Genomic DNA, 13984 nt, shown 5'->3' on the forward strand with positions numbered 1-13984 from the left:
AGCAATCCAAAGTGATTAGCAACATCAAAAACAAGGAACACGAGAAGCTTGAGAAATACCCAGGGCTGAAAGAAGAGCTAGAAAAGATGTGGCAGGTGAAGGCAACAGTGGTTCCAGTGGTAATCAGAGCACTAGCAGCTGTGACCCACGTACTGGGAGAGTGGTTCTAGCAGATCCCAGGATCAACATATGGGATGTCCATCCATAAGAATGCAATCCTAGGAACAGCTAAGATACTTTACAGGACCCTCAAGCTCCCAAGCCTTTGCAAAAACAGAAAACAAATCACAATCACTAATAGTACATGTAACAAGACAAAATGTTGTAAGTGCTAAACAGGACTCTATACATACATAAGGTTAAATACCGACAAAGGCTAACAACTAAACAGGACCTTAAATACATATGCTAACAAGTGAGATAACAAGGCGCAGGTGTGACACATGGGAAAGATGTGGCAACAAAGACTCTATCTATCTATCTATCTATCTATCTATCTATCTATCTATCTATCTATCTATCTATCTATCTATCTATCTATCTATCTATCTATCTATCTATCTATCTATCTATCTATCTATCTATCTATCTACAAGCATGTATGATGTTTTTGTCTTGTCTGTTGGAGATTAGTGGAGGATCCTTAAAAAAGGATGTGATCATTAATGACATCTCTTTTTGCATTGCCAGTTGTTGCTATGGCAGTAATTAAATTAGGAAACTCAAAGAAAAAGAACTGATCTACACTCCTGGAAATTTAGAACCCCATGGGATGAACGTTATGATTTAAACATCTACTTTATCTACTTCAAATATAAACTGTTTCCTCTTACAAATTCTGAAGCACTTTGCCCAGCTCATAAAGGAGCTCTGTCTGAATGATCCTGTTTCTCTGGAACCTTGTATAGTTCATTACAATTTTGTCTATCTCTACATCTTTTACTATTTTACTACAGTACACTGCAGTTACTCACCTAGAATATTCAAAGATATATACAGCCCCTAGTACTCAGATTACTATGGGTGCTATGATTACTCCAGAAATCTTCTACATCTTTTCTAGCTATGTATATATTTCTGGTGCACTTAATGCTTATTAATTTAGCTACCATAAAACATTAACGTTAAATGAGACACTTGTGACATGCTACATGTTGTTAAGTGTCAGCCATAAGTAAAAAGGTCAAGGATTTCTGGGCAAATCTTTTGGAAAGATCTCTAATTATTTAGAATGACCAATTCATTATGAAGGACAATTAATAAATAATGGGTAAAATAATAAAGTGATAATTAATAAAGGGGCAATTCTGATATAGAAGGAACAATAGAGCTATAACCTAGTTTGTATGTATAAAGGTCTAGAAATGTAAGTCTAAGTGCTTACATTTGGTCCTACATTTTTTCCTGGTATATGTTATTCTAGTTATACTCTGCTTTCTATGACTCATACAAAGCTATTATGTAGATCCTGTGATGTTGTATCCCCCCCCCTACCACCACACACACACACACACACACACACACACACACACACACACTTACTTAAAAAAAAAAAGTACAATTGTAACTAAAGATTGTAACTTACTTTAACTCTATTGAGCTAGACCAAGTGAAATACTGGCTTTTCCTTGCCATGAGCTCAGACATGCCTGTTTCAGCCATCACCCTTTCCTTTCTTGCTGGAGAAAGACTCGGGGGGGGGGGGGGGGGGGGGGTGGAAAATGTGTTTTCTCTGAGTGGGCACATTGATCCTCTAATACATGTGAGTTTCATTTATGAACTGAAAATTTTGGATTCTGTAGGGGTTTAATGGAGGCCTTGTCATGAAGATTTATGCTGCTTTACACTTTGTGCTTCAGGATCCTTTTAGTATAACATATTAAGCATTTCTTTGCCTTCCCTCTATCACTGTAAATATTTATTATTCAGTTCCACCACTGTAAATATTTATTATTCAGTTCCACCTGAATAATAAAGCATGCAGCAGCATTACAGGTTTGAACAAAAAGTCTAAACAGCATGATCTCACAATATGCGTTTTCCTCCATTGTTTTCCACCCTCCTCACGTATGAACGCTTCCAATCGTAAAAGGCTTTGTCCCTGCATGTTTGCGCCAGTGTGTGATGGATGAGCAGGTTGGCAATTAAGCACGCCTCATTGTTCCCTCCAAAACAGCTTTTTTTTAAATTCCTGCCTTCTCCTGCCTCCAATCTCCCCTCTCGCCCTCCCTGATACCCTGTCAAATTTGCCCCCTCCCGGTAGTGAGGCTACCTCAGCTAAATTTACACCTCTCTTTTTAGGTGTGCCATCCTCCCCTAAATCTGCCTCTTTGTCTGTAGGTCTGCCTCACCATGCTAAATTTGTAGAGATCTCTGTAGAGGTCTGCCTCATTCATTCTACTAAATTTGTGTGTCATTTGTGCTATGAGCTCAGCTTCTGTTCCTGTGAACAACAGCTCGCCTAAATACTGAGTCAGTAACATAAGCACAATTGCCAGAGGCAAAATTTGGGAGCAGAACACGCCACACACACACACCACACATGCACACTTTATGGATTAAACATTGATTTTGAACAGATAGAGCTAAAACTTAATTAAACTCACATCCTCGCAAATGAGAACCCAGATACCAAGATTATTGTGAAAGCAGGAGAGGAAAATGAAGAGAAAATCTTCACATTTCCCCCATGATGCATTTCTCTCTAATCTCTCCATTTCCTCTTGTAATGAACACACCTTCTTTAATGTCAGAGATCTCTGAGAATGCTGAAGACAGTAAATAGTCACCGGGTATTAACTTGTTAATGTCTGGCCTTTTCCATGGAGGTTCATTCTGAGAGCTGGAGTAGTCTGTAAGACATAGTCCCTGCAGATGGTTACACTAGCAGACAACTGGGCTTGAAGACTGAAATAATAGTCATATGTTGTTTGTGAGGATTCACTGCTCTCTGCAAAGGCCCACTCTTGTTTTGTAAGATAATGGGGACAGTGTATAAACAGAATGCACACTTCCTGTCAAAGGTTTGAGTTCACACTATTTAAATTATGTAGACATGTCTACAGTTTCATTTAAATGCTGAAACTAAAAAGGAGTCTGCATATAATAAAATCCCCAAATTTATGGAAAAAGACTTTCCAACAATTGCATTGAAACTTTTTACCAGTAGTGTAAAGTGATATTTGGCCCATTCTGTCATTAGAGTAGGTGTTTAAGAGGCATGAAATTGGCTATAGTCATAGAATTTACTATTTATCATGTTGTATTTCATGTTATTGTTTTCTCTTGTTTTATAGCCCTAAACAGGATGTTTATAGAGAAGAAATACATGAGATTTGCTTAGCTTGTTGTTATCACCAACTTTACTAACTTTATAATGTCCAGAAACCAGTATTCAATTTACTTTATTCTGGTTGAAAATGTATATACATAGGCTAGGAATTGTAATATTTCCTGCTTCAAGTATATATATCTGAATCCTAACAAGACCCTTGCAAGACAGAGCTCTTGAATATTCATGATGAAACGTGTCCATGCCATGAATTAGTTATCTGTACAGAGAACTCCCATCTGTACAGAGAACTCCCATCTGCACAGAGAACTCCCATCTGTACAAGTCTTGGACAACCAGCAATCTTTGCTCGTGTTCTTAACATGACCTGGACATGCAGGATTCTAATTACATCAGGAGAATTTGGCCATTTATTCTGAGGGAATTCTATTACATTCAGTTGCTTGTTCTAACCCTTCTCATCTCAAGACTGGATTTTTGCAACTCACTTTTGGCCATTAATCCTATACATTCCACTAGACTTTTACATTTGATCCAGAATGGAGTTGCACAACAGTCTGATCAAGAATGAAGCTGCACAGCAATCTCTCCAAATTCTCCCATATCACTCTACTGCTGTGTTATGTTCAGTCATGTTATGTAGTCGCCAGAATCAGATTTACAAAAAGAAAAATGGACCAGCCAACACCTACCTTAAAGAACTGGTCACACCACACTCTGTACTGCTCATCTGGAACCACTACGTGTCAAGGTACGGCCCCTCCTTATTTCCTTGTGTGTGTGTGTGTGTGTTCGTCTGTATGCCCCCCCCCCCCCCCCCCCCCCCCCGTTGTGTATTGTTAGTATGCATGTGTATGAGTCTTGTGTTTGAGTGCGAATTTTGTCCGTGTTTGACTCTGATAGACTGCGAGCTACGTCGTCATTGTGGTGTGTATTAATAAACATATGTTCTGTATTCCACAACTTATCCCTGCATCCTGCTCTGCCTCCTCATGTTACAGACCGCCTAAGGATGCCAGGGAAGAGGAGCAAGAAGACGAAGAAGGGGAAGAAAGCGCGTAATCATTCCTCCCCAGCCCTTACTGAGAACCCCCCGCCCCCCCCCCCCCCATAGTCTTAGACACTCTCCATACTGGGACAACAGGAGAGAGTGCTCCTGGAAACTTTGGGGGGGACCCTGTGTATTGCACAGGACAGACCCTCAACATACTACCGGAACTGGTACGAATACGACCAGTATCCAGGTACGGACTCCGCAGGGTCCTTTTATCTGTATGAGGACTACCGAGAGGGTTATGAAGATTATGGAACGACTGGGGAGTACAACGACGTTAGTCTGCAGTCGGCCTCCGAGTCCGATCGTGAGGAGGACCCATCAGTGGAGGTTGAGCTCTATTAGCGACACTGCAGACTCCGAGAGCGACGAGCCTCCAGCACCCAAGGCGTGCCACTCTGGAGCAAGCAAGCTGCCCCAGGTGACTTTCAAATAAGCGTCGTTGTCGTCTGAGGAAGACACTCCTCCCCCTAAAGCAAATAGCCCCAGAGCACATGTGCCTACGCTTAAGCCTCGTAGAGGCAAGAAGGCAGCAGCACCAGTGCCTGCCCAAAAAATAGGCAAAACAGCTGGTGCGCTTCCCGAGACGCCTGTGCCAAAGCCTGAGCAGCTGCCACCCAAGCCGGCGAAGGACAATTCCGCTCCAGCTAGTCAGACTCCAACCCAGCCGACAAGTGGGGGACAGGCTGGGGCTCCTTCTAGCTTCCCCGGACTTATTCAAAACTCTTTGTCTAATTATATTCATGTACCTGTCCCGGTCACTGTGCCAGTCTCAGTCACACTTAAAATGTCCGACACTCTTTGTGTCTGTGTCTGTACCTGTCAGTATGTCCATCCCTGTGTCTGTTGTCGTCCTCGTCCCTGTCTCCCTACCCTCTGTCTTGCTCGCGCTGGCCCATGTCGGGACGCTCAGTCTGATAGGCTGGTGCGCCAGGAGTCACGTTGTTGCGGAGGGGCTCTGTCCTGGTACGGCCCCTCCTCCCAAATGTCTCTGTGTGTGTCTGTGTGTCTGTATTGCCATGCACCCCCCTTGTGTTTCACACCTGCTTCTCATTATGTATCATTAGTATGCATGTATATGAGTCTCATGTTTGATTGTGACTGTTGTATGTGTTTGACCCTGATAGCCTGCGAGCTACGTTGTCATTGTGGTGTGTATTAATAAACATATGTTCTGTGTTCTGCAACTCGTCCCCGCATCCTGCTCTGCCTCCTCACGTTACACTGCTCGTCAAAGGACAGGGAAATAAGCCTAAAGAATCTTCTCTGTACAATCACCCAAGTGGTGGAATGAATGTCTGTCACCTACCTGTATGATGGAGTCCCATGCTGTGGTAGACCAAAGGCCTACCACTTCAAAAGGCACTTGAACAACCCATAGGCACTTAAAGGTAGCTACTTGACTGATCACTAATCCTGCACTTAGTATTCATTAAAAAAACCTTGTTCATTGTGCAATGTTCTGTCCTGTATGTTGGATACAAGTGTCTGTTAAATACAGTAAATATAATTTAAATGTAAAAGCAAGTAGCTATTGAGCAGTAGTCAAAGTTTTGCCAACAAATTTTAAAAATATAGATATTTAAAAAATTTTCTCTGGCTATTTCTTGATATGTATTCTCTAGACATGTGTCTTTATGATGATCTCTATCTAGCTACGGAGGTCAAAGCCAGCAGTAATCAACACCCTTTTGTAAGGGTAATTCAGTCATGTTCTCTTGTATTGTTTTAAACAATGAGCCTTCGCTTTATTTTTTTCAGCAATGACTCTCTTCCGCTTCTTAAGACCAGCGCACAGTCCACTTCCTGCCAGTTCCTTCTTCTCCTACTGATATCTAAGTATAAATGGTGTTTATGCTCATTTGTGCTTTGATACTCCTACTAAGGTCTTTGTTTAACTGGTATAACTGGTGTATGCTTGGCAAGTAGAGGGGCATCATGGTAGTAAATTAAGTGTTAAATACTTGTAATTAATTTTTTTTAGGCACAAAAATGCTCATAGTGAAAGCTTTGTTTAGTTTTTACACATCATTTTGAGCATTTGAACTTCTAACCATTATCCAGCTGAATTTGTTTAATTAACACCTACTGTATTTCAACAGCTGTGGAGACATCCTCTTTTATTGTTGCTTTAAGTTTGCTCAGTACTTTGCGCAAAGTAAGAAGACTTCTCCCCTCCCATACAAGTCACAGCATACTGTTATGCATTATTGCTGCCAGACAGAACTGAAGAGCATGTGCATAGTGTAACATTACCTACGCCATTCTGTCATCCACTTGACTGACTTCTAATGTAATGCATGTGAGAAGGTGAGAAGGCCTCTCAACATCAACACCACCTGTCGGGCCGATAAGACTCCCACCTGTTAAACCTCAATCCCAATTTTAGTGTGACGCACTGAACAGCTCTTTAAGTGGGTACACCCTTGCAGGAGAATGTTTATAGTACAGTAACTCCATTTTTGTGCATCCTCATGCATAAAATAGATTTTCCCTGGTTGTGTTGGCATTGTCAATCATAAAGCAATGTTAGGCTTTTTTGCTTTTTTTTTTTTTTTTTGGCTGCTGTTTTTCTCTCTTGCCTCCGCATCCTTTAATTACTTTTTAAGCAAAATCCCCTTCCTATGATTGAAGCATATGCTCTAGAAGAACTAGGTTATATTCTGTTTTTGAGTGCATCTGTGAGCATGCCTGTGTGTACGCATGTGTGTGAATGCACATACAGCTGGAATCTAGTAATTATTCTTTTGTGCATATGTGGTTTTTAATTTAGCTGTTTGGTGTAATGGTGTAATATGATTCAAATATCATCTATTTATATTTGATAGTGCAGTTGATTTTTTTTAGTGTGTGTTTGTGTACATATTATTGTGTGTATTGTGTTTTTACTCAATCTTACAGTAGTACTTGTGGAAAAATTATCTGACAACACCCCCCACCCTCAATCCCCTCTTTTTATTTATGACTTAGGACAGAATACACTGCTGCGGTCAATAACTACATATTTCACTGCCAGTTCTATTGTGTATGACTATGTATGTGACAAATAAACTTTGAACTTTCCATCTACCTGCTGAGCACAGAGAGGAGACCAGTCTCCTTCTTCACATTAGTGAATACTAGTCATTTGACTAACATGTGATCAAAGAGGCACTCTGAGATACAAGGAGTAGTTTTTCTATCATTGGTAGGCTAAAACGTCCACTTACAAAGAGCTAGGTGATATGGAGAGGGTGCACTTCAGTCTCTAACATCTCTGTTATATAATAAACATGGCTATTGTGCAATATCAAATAGGAAAGAAAACTACTGCACTTGATCAGTTATGACCTGTTTGCCCAATTTGGTCTTTAAAACAGCCAGTCTGCTTTGATGCTGACCCACTACACACTCTCTATATGAGTTAGTTTGTTGAATCACCTTTTTATTAGGTCCAGGGTTGGATATTTTGGCAGAACTGATGACTCTATGGAGATTCAGTATTTATTTTTACATTGTGTTTTGGACAGTTGGGGGAACATACCAGACCATGACAAGGACTGAGATAATTTACTAACACTAACTTTTTAAGTACCAGGTATTATTTCAGAAATTATTGGTTTCAAAAGTGGCTTCAAAAGATCAGCATTGCATCTACAACTGGTTTGATTTAATGAGACAAGGCTACTGCTTTATCATAGCAAAGGTTGCTATATTTAATTACCTTGCACACTAAAATTAGGTTGTGTTTTTCTTTCTACTCTTGTCTGCACCACTGTGAAAATAACAAGACAAATGTGTGAAATATGCTAAACAAACAAATAAATAAATAAAAAGAGATTGATGGCAAATAATTGGCACAGAATCTCACAGAGTAGGATTGTCATTAAATTGAGGTGACCTGCTCATTTCATACCAAATATATGTGTACAGAAAGGTAAAATATATCAGTGTGTACTGGTGTGAAAATCTTATTAAACAGTAACTGAAGTCACATGTTTTTGCTATCTTGAAATTGTAGGCAGTGTAGGTGGCTATACAGAGTGTTATCTGCACACTTCGTTGTAAATGTGTGATTCAGCAGTGACTAGTGTGGGTGGTTAGCTATAGAGGCTAGTAGTTGCCAAATTGGGTTTTATGCTAAATAAAGACATTTTATTATTCCACCCATAACTTTCAGACCTTAGTAATGGTTGCTTTGATGCAAATCAGTCAGGTTCTGCTTAATCTCTCAAGAATGTCTTTAGACATTCTGTCACTAGCACCCACACATAATTATCTTGCCACGATCAAGACACACATCACACTCATTTTAATTGTTGAATTAGTTACATTTGATATTTTCATTCTATATTTTGAATTTATTCAAAATATATTTTTGAATTTAACAATTTCTTATGTATTTTTTTCTTTTCTTGTTGTCTTATATTTTAACATTTTCCTTCTTGCTTTCATACTGTCTCACTCTCGTTCTTTCTCTGTCTTTCTCTCTATCTCACTTCCAATCCACATGTCTCTATCAGATCAGTCAAATGCTGGGGAATGAGATCAAATTTGCCATGCGTGAGCCTGTGGGTTTGAGGTAAGACAACAATGCATGTTCTCAAAAATGTGCCACAGTTTTTTGCAAGTACACACATACACGCGCGCGTGCACTTGAGGCAAATTTAAAAAGAACATTTTAAAGGAAATGTTTTTAATTGTACATTTTAACTGGTTTATATGATGTTTTTTGAGTGTTTGGAGATTTTGCCTTAACATATTACATTTTGTGTCATTTTGATGTAAAATTTATATTTCAACAATGCAGTTTTTATTGTAATGCCATATTACTTATATTTGTACATGAACATTTTTGTTCAGATGATTTAAATGATGCTTGGATATACATTTAGCAACAGTTGCAAAAAGTTAAGAGTTACAAGTATTGCAGTGCAGAAATATACATTATTAGGTATAATTTGGTAACTCTCTGGGCAGTTTCTCCAGATTTTTCATAAGGAAGCACGGAAGTGTTATTATGCCCCCAGCCACCATGGAATAAAAAAAATAAAAGTGCACCAAGAAGTCTGTACTACCCAAGGCACCCAATGGTTGATATCTTTTGAATCCTGCCAGAGCTGGTATGCCAGTTGTCTTTTTTCTTCTTTTTTTTTTCCCTCTGACTTTCAAAATTTTTCTTCTGATGCAGGATTTGGATCCTTTTCTCTGCTGTGGTCTTCACTCTGATGGCCTTAATGGTAAGTCAGAACAGGAAATATTCAAGCCAATTGTTAATGTTTTGGTTTGGATGGTTTGGATAGTTTGGGATGAAATTTGTTGATTACATATGCTACAGTTTTTGTAGTATATTTGATAATTTGGTAGGCATTCATTTGCAAAATCCAATGGATTATTTGAAATTTCAAGCACTTTCTAGGTCTCCTAGAAAATAGCTTGAAAGATCTATGTTATAATTTTATCTCTTTAATATAATTTTATATATCTTAATATAATTGTATCCCTTTAATATAATGGCATTTTAGCAAACACTCTGACCTTAAAAAAGCTCAGGACTCATTGACAGGTTTTTGTTGTTAAGTGGTTAAAAAAGGAATACAATTTGTATTCTTCAAAGGATCTCTCTTCTATCATCATGAAATGTACTGCCCCACAGGGACAATTTAATTTAAATTTAAAATTTGTCCAGTGCTTTTGGTAGGCTATAAGACTTTATTTGCCAATGTCAAGACAGATTTACTCTCTGAGGAATCCAAATTAAATTATAAGTTGTGACAAACAATTAGATCTGTGTTAAAAATCAATATGCATAAAACATCTATTTTTTTTTGTTTAAAACTCAGAGAACAGCAAGTTTGTACACTTAAATAAAAATTACATTAGAAAATTGTTTGCTTGCACATAAAACGTCAAACATTTCTTTATTTAACTGCTAAAAATGACAAACCACCAAAATCTTTCTTAGTATTATTTCAGTCTTTCATATGAGATACAATTTCACCTTGGTCAAGGTAATCAATTTTATTTTAAAAATCCCTTCTCCCCTCATAGACTTCCCGTTGTCCTGTCTACAAGCTCAGAATCCTCAATATTTACCAAATTTTCAATTGATTGATGTTTAGTATAATCATTATGCTTTATAGATTCCAACCATGTTTACCTTGTACTGAGCACAATCTCCACTCCCCCTCCGTGACGTAATCGAACCACTTGCAGATATAAAAGGGGGTTTTATTTATAGTGGCGCGATCAGCAATAGTAATAATGAAACAGGCAAGGATCAAAGCCAGAGCAGTCAGGTGAACAAATCCAAGGGGCATAACAAAAATACAGAAAAAAAATCATTCAATGAGCATATCCAGAAGGCAAACAAATCCAAACAAGCGGGTGAATACAAGAGACAAGGGAAACCAAAGTAGGTCAGTAGCTAGCAGTAAGACAATACACAGGGAAACGCTTAGTATACGCAATAGAGTAGAGGCAATACTTGACAGAGAATGTACAGAACGGGAGAGAATAAATAGGTATGTAGGTAATGAAAAAGTAGTTAGGTTTGCTGTAAACGGAAGGCAACTGCGTGACCCCCAGCCCTGTGTGTGTGTGTTAATTAGTGTTGGAGCATTTGACGGCGTTTCCCATTCTTTTCTTAAGGTCCCCTCTATGTATACATGAATTTTAACTGCTATGACTGATGTATGTTTGCCTTTGCTGTCTGTGACGTGTAGGCCTTGGCCTTCCCTAACCAGATGTATGAGGTTGTATTTGACCAGGAGCAAACTGCCATCAGTATCTCCATACGTCTTTATGGTGGGGCATTACTGAGTAAGTCCTGCTCTATTTTCTTTGTCTTTAAAATTAGGTTTCTCAAAATAATGTTCCCATTTTTGTAGGTGACTACCAAAAATGTTTGTTACAGTGCAAAAGTATGTATAGATGATGTAAAGATGTGAAATGATGAAACAGACGAAGGTACAGTTAAATAGCACTTTCAGTGACACAAATTGCTACACTACGACTGGAGAGGATATACAGATGAGCTTTGCAGTTCAACTAATACAGCAGTTTAGATTTCTAGTTCAAACGTCAGAAATCAAGGAGCCCAGAACTGCTGATGCAAATCTAAAGATGGATCAGAGTCACTCAGGTTTGTGTTCTTCAGAAATGGGATCTACCATTTTTGCCACTGTTATTTGCTCTTAAGCTACTGATTGGTTTATTTTGTAATGGAGCATTATTGCATGGCTGCTGTTCAGTTTTACCATGGTGCCATTTGGTAAACTCAGTCTATGTCTTCAAATCCAAATTCCTTAGAGTGTATATTTTACCTCTATTGCACCAGATGTTTTCTCTGAAAGTAGCTGGCATACTCTATCATTTTCTGTTCTTTACAAACACTTATTTTTCTGTAGGTCTTTCTGTTATCATGTGGAATGGTCTCTACACTGCTGAGAAAGTCATTATCCAATGGACACTGCTCAGTGAAGCATGCTACTTTGCAATCCAGTTTATAGGTTTGTTGGCCTTTTAGTTTTGTGTTTATTTCAGAGGTTTGCATGGCGCCAAGTTGGCGTATCTGGTATCTGTTTGTATCAACACTGCCCTCTTGTGGCAGTTTAACACCACAGCACGCCTTTGTCTTTAAACATAGTTTCCCTTAAAAAATATATTTTGTACTATAAAAGTGTTACAGTACAAAAGAACTGTAACAAGAACTTTACCAATACTTATTGACCAGTGTGGTCAAATAAGATGCCTTACTAACATAAGTGTTCAATACTTATGTATATTAATCAATGTCTTAAAATCCTTCTGTGTATTTCAGTAACCTCAGTCACCCTTGTGGAGTTGGGTTTGCTATCAAATCCTGCCATCCTCCTCCTCCTCAGTCACATACTGTTTCTCATCATCACCCTGTTCTACTACTACCACCTTGGCCGTCGGCCCAAAAAGATCTGAAGGTCCCATCCTTAAAGGAGTGGTGGACCTGTGTGGAGAAACCTCATTCGAGTTTTAGTGGGAAGGTTTAACAGTGATATGATCAACTTTATCAACATATTATGGCATGGATCTGGCCCATTTTTCACATTTTTTTCCCATCTGTTCTGGCCAGTGGGAATGGAAGGTGTGGGGCACATCAATGATTCAAATCTGAATCCATCCACTGGGTTTCACCTTTGTGCTGCTAAATGTATGCTTTCATCACATATACACATCAAATGGAAATGTGGCTTTGGTATGCATCCTTTGTACATATTTGATTGGGGAATAATTACAAGGTTATAAAGTAAATAATTTATTTCCTGCTCTGTGCAGCCACCATGTAGCCTTCCAGAATCATAGTTAGTGTACACCATAGCTGAGCCTGATATACTGGCGTTATTGTCTATAGTAATGGAATAAACACACACCAGTCACTTTATTAGCTACACTTGTTCAAAGGCTCATAAACACAAATATCTAATCAGCCAACCACATGGCAGCAATTTATACATTTAAGCATGTAGACATGGTCAAGATGACTTGCTGAAATTCAAAGCGAACATCAAAATGGGGGATAATGGTGATTTGAGTGACTTTGAATGGTTGTTGCTGCTAGATGGACTGGTCTTAGTATTTCAGAAACTGTTGATCTACTGGGATGCTCATGCCCAACCATCTCTAGGGTTTACAGAGAATGGTCTGAAAAAGAGAAAATATTCATTGAGTGGAAGTTCTCTGGGCAAAAATGCCTAGTTAATGCCAGAGAAAAATAGCAAGACTGGTTTGAGCTAATAGAAAGGCAACAGTAGCTCAAATAACTAATCATTACAACCAACATGCACAAGAGCATCTCTGAATGCAAATGTCGAATCTTAAAGTATTATGGACTACAGCAGCAGACCAATCCTGTTGGCTAGGAACAGGCAACTGAGGCTACAATTTGCACAGGTTCACCAAAATTGGTCAATAGAAGTTCGGAAAAATAAGATGGGTTAGATAACACTTTATTGAGCCCAAAGGAAATTTTGCAGATGTTGAATGGTCTAATGAGTCTCTTTGCATTTTACTGCTGCAAAATTCAGATCGTAGGGTCAGAATTTGGCATAAACAACATGAAAGCACAGATCCATCTTGCCTTGTATCATTGGTTGACTGGTGATGGTGGTGTAAGAGTGTGGAAGATATTTTCTTGGCACACTTTAGGTTGGGCCCCTTTATTACCAATTGAGTATCGTTTAAACAACACAGCCTACCTGAGTATTGTTGTAGACATGTCCATCCCTTTATGACAACAGTGTACCCATCTTCTGATGGCTACTTTCAGCAGGATAATGCCCTGTGTCACAAAGTTCAAGTAATCTCAAACTGGTTTCTTGAATAAGACAGTGAGTTTGCTGTACTCAAATGCCATCCACAGTCACCAGATCTCTGTCTAATATAACACCTTTGGAATGTGGTGGAACAGGAGATTTACGTTATGGATGTGCAGCTGACAAATCTGCAGCAATTACTTAATGTTGTCATGTCAACATGGACCAAAATCTCCCAATGAATGTTTCCAGCACCTTGTCAAAACTATACCATGAAGAATTAAGGCAGTTCTGAAGGCAAAAGGGGGTCCAATCTGGAAGGTGTACATAATAGCAAGGTGTACCTAATGCACCTAAAGTGGCTGGTGT

The 13984-nt window shown here is 38.9% G+C and overlaps 1 protein-coding gene across 2 annotated transcripts in view; it reads left to right on the top strand.

The window, feature by feature from the left end:
- tp53i11b (tumor protein p53 inducible protein 11b) overlaps nucleotides 1–13296 on the top strand; it is a 40278-nt gene extending 26982 nt beyond the window's left edge. For both annotated transcript variants that reach the window (XM_027008816.2, XM_027008817.2), the window contains exons 3-7: nucleotides 8849–8907; nucleotides 9517–9565; nucleotides 11051–11147; nucleotides 11735–11836; nucleotides 12148–13296. In XM_027008816.2, the coding sequence (XP_026864617.2) occupies nucleotides 8849–8907; nucleotides 9517–9565; nucleotides 11051–11147; nucleotides 11735–11836; nucleotides 12148–12281 (441 nt within the window). In that variant the 3' untranslated portion in view covers nucleotides 12282–13296. The remainder of the gene's footprint in view (nucleotides 1–8848; nucleotides 8908–9516; nucleotides 9566–11050; nucleotides 11148–11734; nucleotides 11837–12147) is intronic.
- Nucleotides 13297–13984: the final 688 nt, after the last annotated feature.

The sequence above is a fragment of the Electrophorus electricus genome, chromosome 4 (genome assembly GCF_013358815.1).
Source record: "Electrophorus electricus isolate fEleEle1 chromosome 4, fEleEle1.pri, whole genome shotgun sequence".
NCBI classification, from domain to species: domain Eukaryota; kingdom Metazoa; phylum Chordata; class Actinopteri; order Gymnotiformes; family Gymnotidae; genus Electrophorus; species Electrophorus electricus.